Raw genomic sequence first — 12154 nt, 5'->3', positions numbered from 1 at the left:
GCACAATTTTCTTTTACGTCTTTCAGCCATACATGGACCACAGTCAAAACACTTATAGATGGAAAACTTATACCGTACACAGACATACTATACCTGTGTTGAAAAAATCAATTTTCCGATTCTAAATCGATTCTCATATTAATTCCTAAAAATCGATTGGTATGTCTAAAGATCGATTCTTTTTCATCATTACATTACAACTTTTGGTATTTTTTTTGTTTATGCCCAAAAAAGGAATGTTTTGTTGGACACAAGAATAACTAGTGCCATGTTTTTGCATTTAAAGATGTTTAAAGGTATGAAAACATTAAAGTTTTCAGTTATAATTGCATAAATTGTCTATATTTCATTACTTTATATACTGTCTTGGAGTTACATTTGCATAAAATGCTAAAAACCTAATTCTCAAAAATTTTAAACTGAAATAGACCGAAAATGGAAAAAATTTAAACTGGAATGTGGGCAAAAATAAAACTGATTTCATACTGTTTCCTCCCTAGATCTGTTTGGTAATTCTGCCACACAATGTTTCTGAAAGCAGTTCTATCAGCATTCTGGGAGGTGATTGGTCCTTACAGCATCATTAGCTGCAATACTTGCTGTTGAATCTCAGTATAACACTAGTATTAATATGTTGCAGAACTACAGTCATATCATTCATGCAACAGCTGAAAAAACTGTTTTAATAACACTAACCCAAATCAATATCGGAATCGGATCGGATTGAATCAAATCGTGAAAATAATCAATTCTGAATCTCACCAATCGGAATCGATTTTTGACATTGAATGGATCCCCAGCCCTAACACATACATAAACTAATGTAAATCTATTGTACCGTGTGCATGAACTACAAACATCAACATTAACAACGATTGCATCTGGTACTTGTAATGAGGCATTGATTCTTTCTAACAGTCTTGACCAACAAAAACTTTTTGAATTTTGACTGAATGCAGCAAAGCAAAAAAAGAAAAAGTGGGTATGTATTCTGCAGAAATCTGGTGATAAGACACCAACGTCTTAGCAGCTGTGAGACCAGCACGCAGCAGATGTTTATTGTGTCTCTATTTCTCCAAGGAGTACGTGCCATTAAGTCATTGCAAACTCAAAGAATGACTGTTTAAATCATTAAACATAATCCTTCAAACAACTTTACAAAAACTAAATTCTGTGTCGTACCAAACCACATGATAATAGATGCCACTCGTAATGTTTGAAAAATGTCAAAGAACAGATGTAGGCATAAACCGTCAGTGGGATTTTATTTAATCTTATGCGGTTTAAAAAAAACAACAATTTGTGAGGACATTAATGATTAATTTATTAATTAAAAGTACTGTTGAGTTCATTTCAGGATGTGAAGGGAGCAACAGAAATGCCCTCCTGCAAGGTAGATACCATCTGCTTGCCTACATTTGGCTGTCAGTAACAAGGTCATGTATAAGAAGAAAGGTGCTTCCATATTGATTCTGCTGCTGCAAGGTTAATGAAAAAGGTTCTGGGGTAAAAGCGGAGAGAGTGCTCCATCACAGGGTCTTTATGACCATCCCTCCGTACTCTCAGCGAGGCCAAGCGGCCTCCCGCAGACCGCCCTTCCTCTCTGGAGCCGCATGAGAGATGGGATGTGATCGCGTTCTGTGTAGTCAACAAAAAGTGATGGATTGTCTGAGTTGAGTGTGTCAGTAAAGCACCTGTTCCCCGGGCCCCGGGTTCTGGCCCGGGCCTGCTGTCGGTGGGGGGTCGGCCTACAGGGGGGGTCGGTCTACGGGGGGGGGGGGGGGGGGAGGGGGGGGGGTCGGCCCCGGGGCCGGCCCCGGGGCCGGCCCCGGGGCCACAGCCTGCCCCCTGGATGGAGGTGGCCGGTGGAAGGATGGTGGTGGTAGTCATGGTCAGAGGTGTCTTCAGTATTCACATTCATGACTCAGGTAGAAGTATAGATACTAGAGTTTAAAAATACTCCTGTAGAAGTTGAAGTATCAACCCAAGTTTTTTACTCAAGTAAAAGTATAAAAGTACTGGTTTCAAAACTACTTAAAGGTATTGTGACATGAAAAACACATTTTTCTTGATTTTTTTGTGTTTTGTTGGATGTCTTGACATCAATTACACCCAAAAAACAACGAACTTTTAACATTCAGTGTATTGTGTGCTTTCTGGGATTTTCCGCATAACTGTGCAAAAACGGCTCACCTGGTTTGGTGGCGGATCGTTACGTAACGAATCACTGCCCCCTCCACCCAGCTCCCTGCCTCCTCTCCTCTCCAGCGCACCATAAAGGCTGATTTATGGTTCCGCGTTATACCGACGCAGAGCCTACGGCGTAGGCTCTGCGTCGATTTAACGCGGAACCATAAATCAGGCTTAACACGGAGCTGTTTAGCCTCTTTTGTTGTTATTTTTTTAGTAATGACTCTTGTTTTAAGTGTAATGAGATTCTTTGACTAAAAATGAGACATTTTAACTAGAAATAAGACAAATATTCCTGGTAAGATTTTGAGTTTTTGCAGTGCTCAGCACCATCTGCACCTCAGAGTTGGATCATGAAACAGACTTTTGCTGCCATTGCTGGTCTAATAAAATGAACAAGAATCCATCAGAGTCTCTTTCTCTGATTTCCTCCTCCTGACTCAGACGTCTGACTCCAACCCCCCGACCAATCGGTGGTCTGTAGTGTGATGATGTCAGATACAGCCCACTCAGCAGCTTAGAACCTCGGCAGAATAGATACAGAAAAGTATCTACTCTGCACGTCAGACCCCTGGTGGAAAAGAACCAAACCGAGTGGAGGAGAGTGGAGTCGGGCTGAGTAGGTACTAGTGGAAAAGTGCCATTAGTGTGTTGCCTGGCCTGCTGCCTCTGCTTGATTTGCCCGGTCTCATGTTTCCAATCACATTGTTTAGGTTGAGAAGGCCGCCCTGATTTTAAATCAGTATCCAGCTCACTGGGTGAAAGTGATTAGATTAGGTGTTTGCATCAAAGCCATTTATGTTTGGGTGTGATGCGACTGAAAGGGCTCTATGTACTCCACTGAGAGAGAGAGTGTGTGTGAGCATTATAAAGAACTCTTTGGGCCTGATTTACTAAAGGTTTGCGTGCGGAAAAACCTGTGCAAACTTGACAGCACCCGCAAACCAATGTGCGAGCTGATCTACTAACAGCGTGCAAAGACGACTGCGTCTCTGAAATCCGCAGAATAGCACACGCAATCCATTTAGTACTTTTGCCCTGATGAATAATCAATATGGGGCGTACCCGCCAGAGAGCGCTAAATACTGGGAGGAGAAGATGCAAATAGGTTAATTTATCACACGCAATGATATTTACCAAGCCTGAAAGTAATTGCGCGTATTGTGATTGCGTCTGTATTTAATACGTTCGAAAGGAAGGTGCTAATCTGCTGCTGCTGTTATTGTGGCAAGGAGGCGACATCCAAAATCAAAGAATATGCAGAGAGAGAGTCTTTATTCTGCTGCATGCTATTTTAAAAATGGTTGCACAAGTTTTATTAAAGGCCACTTTTTCTTTAGTTCTCCACCTTATATCTTGCCACCTTCTCTTATTGTGCCCCCCTCCACTCGCCCACAAGCAGGCCAAGCCTTTGTGCCAAACCTTTGTATTTTATTGATTACTTATCTTATTGAACGTGAAATCATCCTTCGTAAATTACATTTAATTAAAACCCGTGCTTATTAATCACAAAACACAGGTTAAACATCATGACCAAATCCGCTCCGACCCGCTGTGTCAGGATCAGCACAGAGACTGCAGCTTCGCCTGAATTATGGTTCTGCGTTAAATCGACGGCGTAGCCGACGCGTAGGGTCGCGGTGCGGCGTGCGTCGCCGCGTAGCCTACGCCGTCGGTTCTGCGTTGGTGTGACGCGGAACCATAAATGAGCCTTTAGTGTGCGCTGTGCGCTGTTCTGAACACTTCTCTTCTCTTCTTGCCATATGATGGTCCCGTCTGTCACACATTTACTGTCAGTGTTTGCTATATAATATATAATATTTGCAATATACTGTGGACATCTGAATAAAAACTTAACTCATAAATAGATTGGCAATTGAAAATGGAAAGAACGAATGATACACGGATTCATCCAGACTCTCCATGGCGCAAAGTTTGCGCTCGCAAACCCTAAGACACGCAACACCTCATTTAAATACTGCGGTTTGCACCTGTTATCAATTGCGCACGCAATCTTAGTTGATCACCCGCAAACCACGCAAGAACAGCACGCGCAAACTTTTTCAGTGCACACGCAATTTAGTACTCTTTATTTAGGATCTTAGTAAATCGGGCCCTTTGTGTTTTATCTTTGTGTTCCCAGGGATACGGCTTGTGTCGAACCCTCCACCACAGACTCTGTAGCTCATTCTGACCAGTTAGAGGTGTGATTCACTGGGTCAATGGTGGTTTCATTCAAGATCTCCAAACAATCTCAGCCATACCAATATAATCTGATTAAGGCCCCGTTTCCACGTAGTAAAAACGGTGGTGTTTTCATGCGTTTTGGCTGTTGGTTTACACAAAAACGAAGCTCAAAGTCACCGAAAACGACCAGTTCTGAAAACTCCAGCCGAAGTGGAGATTTTCAAAAACTCCGTTTTCACGTTTGCTTGTAAACGGAGGGAAACGGACATTTAGGCTTCAGAACGTCACATTATGAGACAGAAACGTCACCAGCATCATTTGTGCGACCTGTGTTTACAATTTGTTTGTAACCGTCAATATTTTCTTGTATTTTACCTGTTTTATATTCTAACGTCACACTTAAAAGTAACTCCACTTCTCTGTCACTCCAAACCAAAGACTCTCGTTTATCTTGGAAGTAACTGGAAGTTACTCGTGTCATTTGTTGATGTTTTTTTCCAGGATTCTGATTGGCTAGCATGACTTTATCTTCTCGTTACACTGCCCCCTGTAGGTTTGGATGCTCATAGCACCTTAACAGATATTTATGCAGGTTCGTGTAAATTATGGTATTTTTCAAAATGTAGATGATGACCGGTGATTAGAATCAGGTGTGTTGAAGCAGGGAAACATCTAAAACTGGGTAATATTCAAGGCTTTCTATCTACTGTTGTGACAGTTGAAGAGTCACATTTACTTCTGATGCACAAAAAAACCCAGTAAAGCAGGAAACGTGTATAAAATACAGTGCAAAACTTTATTTAACAGGCAGAAGTTTAAACTTACTGCTTGAGTACAAAGGTCAGGTGCAAAGGCACTTATCCACAGTTCCTTTACTGACAAATATAATTGTATTTTCAATGTATTTCAAACGTTTAAGCATGTTGAATTCTTAGCCAGCAAGTACTTAAAACATGTAATTATAGAGTCATGTTTACTTTTGACACCTCAAATCTGAAACATCCATGGCAGTCATAAATAGTTAACTCAAGATATTTGATATTTCATGTTTTCAGTGAACTAAACATAACTTTGTAAGACACATTGCATTAAATATAACACCAATATTTTGAGAGGGGCAGTTTGGAGGTCTTAAACATGAACATAATGATGTGTTCTTGAACAGGTGATCTCAAGGGAAGTTTATTTGTATAGCACAATTCAACACAAGGTAATTCAAAGTCTCTTCAAAGGTAAAATAATAAAAGCACAAGTTGTTAAAAAGTAAGGGCAGTAGAGTACAGCAGGTACATCTCATTCTTACAATGGCAAGAATTACGTTTCTATACGGTCAAAACGTACAAAGACCGGGTCAAATACAGTATTACTAAAGTAATCTGTGCTGATTCGTGCAGTGATTCAGACCAATTTGACAATTGTTCATCACAATGCCTGCATTCAGGGCTTTGTCCTCTCAACATGTCCAGTTTTATCCAAGACGAGCTGAGATCTGGAAGAACAAAGAGTGAACAGAGTTTGTCCAGTAAACAAAGTTTCTGGAAAAAAGGATAGATAGAAATCCCATTCCTTCTTCCACTACAGAGTGTAACCTTTGCATCTATTAATCAACTCAATTAATTTTGAGGAACTTCAGCGTGTAAAGGACAGTCACCTTCACGAAAGCATATATCTCCAAATTTTCGATATAAGTCACCCAAGCTGCTCATGACATTACAGACCCAAAGAGCCAATTAAAAGAATAATTCTTTTTGAGCCTGGCACTCATGTTTTCTGAAGTGTGCTAAAATGTGAACTCGTGCTTCTGTCCATCTTCCATGAGCTCATTCCCAGAGAACGGTGAGGCATTTCTGCTGAGTTGGTAGGACTTCTTCGTGCATAAAGCTGGTTACATTTCAGGTTACAGCCATGGATTTAGTAGCAGCTCTTTCAAAGAGTTTCTCTGATTCTTTTAGGGTTTTATTTTGGCAGATTTTCCTACGATGGTCAGGTTGCCGCTTATCTCTTGTCACTTTGCTGAGCCCAAGGATAAATCCATCCTCATGCTACTTAAGTCTAGATCTTTGACTTAGCTTTAGGATTTTATACAAAATCAATTATGGGGTGGTAGCCAGGGTAAAGCATTTAGTTGTGATGGGCATGTGATCCTTTATTTATTTAACGAGCAGTGTTGATAGGAGGAAGGTTACTTTTGGAGAGACAGGCATGCTGAAATGCCTCTTTGACACACTTTCTCTCTGTTTCTTCAACCCCACGTATTTCTGCAGGAACATTAGCTGCTTTCCTTACAGTAAGCACAGAAATAATGCATTTTATAATGGATTATGAGGATGAAAAGAGTGTTTTTGCAGCCTTCATTACATTTGTTATTGAGGTAGCGGTATATTTTCTGCTCCCTCAATAACGAGCTTCAAGAAATTACATCTACAAGATAAATAATAAAACGTTTGCCTTGAAGATATTAATGCGACCTTTAAAAACATTATTCATATGATTTTTCTTTTATGGAACATAAAAGCAAAAGAAATATTTGAAGTATACGTGAACACAATAACCCGATAAGCGTCTTCAGAACTTCTCTGTGTCCAGTCTTCCATTTGTAATTATTTCTGTGCCCTTTAGCAACCTGCGTTTCCTGATGATTGCTCTGGCCTACGCCGTCCCCACCGGAGTGATCGCCGGCTGGTCCGGAGTTCTGGACATGGTTCTGACGCCGGCTAAAGTCAGCCAGGTGAGCCTCACGTGCACTCACCTGCACTAACTCAGGCATGGAGCCCATTACCTCTGGTGCAAAATTTGCTCTTATTTAATTAGATCATCAACACCACATTAAAAGGAAACATAAAAAAAAAATTCCCAAAATCTTGCTGAGCAACCTTTCTGTATTTTACGGAAGAGTATTAGTAGCTGGGAGGGAATATGTCAACAATCATGAAAATCGTGCACTTGGTGACAAGTTTTTGATATTTGGCATGTTAGTTATGGACATAAGGTTTTCAAAAACCATCGCAAACAAATTGCGACGTCCCCTAGTGGCTGGTTTGCAGAAAATTCAAAATGGCTCCCGCCGAAAAGACCAAAGGTCATATCTCAGCTTCTCTTAGTCCTAGATTGTTGTATATTGTCACTTACTCCACTTTTTTGGTGCTAGGAATTAAATTCTGAGATAAATTTCCTATTTCAAGGTCATATTGAAGGTCAAATTTAATTTCCAAGGTCATTTTTTGCCCAAAAAACTCCATCTCTATGAATTAAGTCACATAAAAATATTGTATAGGGCTCTAGACTCCTATTATCACCCCCCAAGGAATGCAATTTTCTGTTTATTGGACAGGTCACTATCACTGTAGTGTCAATCTCATTGGGTGAGAACAGTGGCCTTCATTCAGGCTTAAGAGGAACAGAACCTCAGAACTAAGTTACAGTGAAAGAATAGGATTTTATTCAAATAACACACAAAAAACATCAGCTGTGCATATTTAAACTCACTAAAACCTACAAAACCTGCCTCTATCGCCTCGCTTATTGATTCATTTTGAATTTTCTACAAACCAGCCACTAGGGGGCGTCCCAATTTGTTTGCGGTGGTTTTTGAAAGCCTTATGTCCAAACCTAACACCATGCCAAATATCAAAAACTTGTCACAAAGTGTACGATTTTCATGAATTCCCTCCCAGCTATAGGGCCATGCAGGAGAAAAAATATTTGAGAGGGGAAGATTTTTTTTATTTATTGTGCACTTCGAGAAAAAAGTCGAAATGTCGAGATTAATACAATATTGAATATTGAAAATTGAATACAATTTCAAGAATAAAGTCTAAATTTAGCTTTTTTCTCAACATTTCAACTTTATTCACGAAATTTTGACTTTTTTCTCTCGACATTTCGACTTTTTTCCTCGAAGTGCATAATGGAAAAAAAAAATCTTCCTCCTCTAAAATATTACTTTTATTTTTCTCCTGCCTGGCCCTAATACTCTTCCATAGTATTTCATGCTTTTATGTTTGTCATCTTTTTTTAATTTATTTTTTTCAGCAACCAGTAATGTTTTGATTAGTAAAAGCCCAAAGTGGACCGTTTGCCCTGATGTGGAACAATTCAGGGCAAACTGTTCCAGCGACGCCTGATGGTGGGGGATTCTGACAAGCCTTTGTCCTACTGATAAACAACCAAACGTCTTTCTGCCTGGTACACAAAAGAGCTGCACGTTTCACTGGCTGCAGTAGCTGTGTAGCTGCAGCAGAGCTGCTTCATCCACCAGGCTGGCAGGAAGCTGGACTCTAGACTGGAACTCACTTATTAATAACTGTCCTTCAACAATTATTAATAATTAACAAAGAACATTATTTATCAAATTGAATTATCAAAATGAATTAATCAAAACGGGGCACCCCACCTGACTTAATCAGGAAAATGATAACTACACTGCAAAAACTGCAAAAATCTTACCAGGAATATTTCTTATTTCTAGTTGAAATGTCAAAAAATCTCATTACACTTAAAATAGGAGTCATTTCCAGAAAAATCTGCCTGTGGGACAAGATTTATCTTCTTATTACAAGCAAAAAAATCTTGTTCCACTGGCAGATTTTTTTCTACTTATTTTAAGTGAAAATCTACTTGAAACAGGTGAAAATTGGAAATTGTTTTTTCCAGTGATGAGTCTTGTTTTAAGTGTAATGAGATTTTTTTTGACTAAAATGAGACATTTTAACTAGAAATAAGACAAATATTCTTGTTAAGATTTTGAGTTTTTGCAGTTTAAACAGCAAAATCATTATGAAGGTAAGTTATTCTTCGGAATAACAGTGAAGGAAAGAGTCCGGGCACAGACCTTTGCAACCAGCAGCCGTGACAAATATGTATAAAATAAACACAAACAACTTCTCTCATTCAAATTAATCAGATTTTATTTACAAAAAGATGATAAACCAACACTTAGGATAAAGTCTGATGCCTAAACTACACTTAAACTACTGCAACAGCACCTTAAACAGCTCACACTATCTGTACATACGCCTATCCAACTGCTCCACCTCTATTGTACATTTTTAACTCATTTTTATTTTTGCAACATCCTTCAACAGACCCATATGTACTTTTTGTTTCTATTATTTGTTTATTTTCTTGTGTCTATTCTTTATTATTTCTATCTCACTTCCTTTTTTCTGTTGAGTTGGGTGAGAGAGAGAAAAGCAATTTCAGCTCTGTATTTGCGCTCTAACGTGGCAGAACTGACAATAAAGCGAACTTTGAACTTTTTTTTTTGACTGTGAATTTGACTGGAAGAGACTCGCATTGATGCGTGAAAAGTTTTAACTCCCCTCAACTTTGGACTCAAGCAACACCGCCGCCGAGACACAGTGGACACACAATTCAGTTTGGCAGAACTCAACTTCACCCTATTCAAAGTTAATGGGCAGCAAAGCTGCTGAGACAAAGGCAGACTCTTACAATAGCACTGGGGTGGAGGAGTTACGATTGAGCTTTACCATCATTGTTTTGCAGTCAAAACCAAACTTTTCCCCTGATTCTCCCATTTGTTATCTTCAGCTGGGACAATGCAAAGGTTGCATTGGTTAAAATTGAAACAAAGTGTGTGTCTGTGCATTTTCTACGGCTCTTGTAGATTGTTCATCTTTGGGTTTTGTCACATTTCAAGAAACATGAACATAAAAGAGGAGTATTAGCATTTTTTTGTTTTTCAGTGCATTTCCATGTTCTCTTTTTCTGTTTTCCAAGTTGTTGAAATTCTTGTGAGCCTGCTTCTTCATCTTTTGTGAGGGGCGCAATCAATTTCAATTCACCGTTGGCATGCTTGCTAGCCATCTTTTATCCGAGACAAACAAATAGACAGATTGAGGGGAGGGTGGTTCTGCAGGACAGGCTGTGGAGAATCTGCCTTGAAGCTTCCAAGTCTCAACAGTCTGAGGAGACAAAGGTAGCACATTTTCAAGGTTATTATCAGTCAGGTAGTACTAGAATGACAAAGTTTTGTTTTTCACACCTTTTTTTGCATCTGCCGGTATTGGAGCATATGTGCCTATTTGTCCATAATTGTGCCAAAAATGTTATTAAGCATGTGAAAAGTGTGAAAAATTAGGCATATTACTGAATAAAAGCTGTGAAATCTGTGCTTAACCCTTGTGCTGTCTTTGGGTGAAGGGAGAAAAGAAGGAAGGAAGGAAGGGAGAAAAGATGGAAGGAAGGAAGGGAGAAAAGAAGGAATGAAGGAAGTAAGGAAGAAAGAAGGAAATAAGGAAGGAAGTAGGAAAGGGAGTAAGGAAGGGAGAAAAGATGGAAGGGAGGAAGGGAGAAAAGATGGAAGGAAGGAAGGGAGAAAAGAAGGAATGAAGGAAGTAAGGAAGAAAGAAGGAAATAAGGAAGGAAGTAGGAAAGGGAGTAAGGAAGGAAGAAAAGACGGAAGGGAGGAAAGAAGGAAGTAAGGAAGAAAGGAGAAAAGAAGGGAGGGAGTAAGGAAGGGAGAAAAGATGGAAGGGAGGAAAGAAGGAAGGGAGAAAGGAGAAAAGAAGAAAGGGAGGAAGGGAGAAAGGAGGAAAGAAGGAAGGGAGAAAGGAGGAAAGAAGGAAGGAAGGGAGAAAGGAGGAAAGAAGGAAGGGAGAAAGGAGGAAAGAAGGAAGGAAGGGAGAAAGGAGGAAAGGAAGAAAAGAAGGAAGGAAGTAGGAAAGGGAGTAAGGAAGGGAGAAAAGATGGAAGGAAGGGAGGGAAGAAGGAAGGAATGGAGAAAAGAAGGAAGGAAAAGCAAAGAAGATAATAAAGGAACAAATGACGAAAGAGAGGTAGGAAGAAAAAGGAGTAAAGGAGGGTAAAAAAGGAGGAAAGGAAGAAGGAAGGAGAGAGCATGGCAGGAGGAAAGAAGGACAAAAGAATTGGGTCATTTTGACCCAAAGACAGCACAAGGGTTAAAAATGAATGGGACGGTCAAGACAAGAGAGGCAGCTGAACGCGATGGGGCGGGGGAACTAACACACTAACACAGCAAAAATCAGAAATGTTTCTTTGTTCTGTGGAGGTGTTTGATTTGAAATAGGCTGTATTTGTTTTTTGAAGCGGTTTGCTTCAGCAACAACAACATAAAACACCCTTATATTCTCATCACGACTTTAACTAATCCTGTTTTTCTAATATGTTGGATGCGTTGTCGATTCTGTCATACCCCCCAAAAAGAAAACTAAATGCAGATAGATGCTGATTAAATAGGAATTAAGCACCTTTGGCTTAACGTGCAGCCTTTTCTATCCCCAAATCAACGCAGTAAGAGCCACAGCCGGAGCACAATGCTCTGATAGCAAGATATCATTTCCTTCTGATTAACTTCCTCCATGCTTTCCAATAATTTGTCACTTTTTGCCCAAATGGGGAGTTAAATTCCGGTATACGCTCAAACAGATCTGTGCACTTCAGTGATCTTTTCCTTTACTGATAATTGCTGCGTCCTATTTGCGGCAGCAGCATAGCAGCTGCCGTATCTCAGCTCCAGACCGGCTGCTGCACACACTCATCCTCGCTGTGACTTCTATATTACATGCATCAGATGATATTTTTACTCCCTTGAAGTCAAACAAATGATGCAGCTTTGCTCTAGCTCTGTTTCATGCAGTCATTTATCCATAGTCTGTCTCTCTCACCCTCCATCTTTGTCAACATTTTCCCCCTCACATGCCCTTTCAGGGTTCTATCTTATAATAAGACACTTCTGTCATCTCAACTATTCATCCGGTCTGGTTGGAGGGATCAGCTTCCACTCAATGAGATAAAT

At 39.9% G+C, this 12154-nt stretch overlaps 1 protein-coding gene across 1 annotated transcript in view; it reads left to right on the top strand.

Annotated features, from left to right (window-relative positions):
* The window catches only part of slc49a4 (solute carrier family 49 member 4), an 89692-nt gene that overhangs the window by 36649 nt on the left and 40889 nt on the right, over window positions 1-12154 (top strand). The window contains exon 5 of the mRNA XM_061723159.1: window positions 6997-7105. Within this exon, the coding sequence (XP_061579143.1) occupies window positions 6997-7105 (109 nt within the window). The remainder of the gene's footprint in view (window positions 1-6996; window positions 7106-12154) is intronic.

Source organism: Cololabis saira, chromosome 6 (assembly GCF_033807715.1).
Source record: "Cololabis saira isolate AMF1-May2022 chromosome 6, fColSai1.1, whole genome shotgun sequence".
NCBI classification, from domain to species: Eukaryota; Metazoa; Chordata; class Actinopteri; order Beloniformes; family Belonidae; genus Cololabis; species Cololabis saira.
This window is presented reverse-complemented; position numbering and strand designations above follow the sequence as displayed.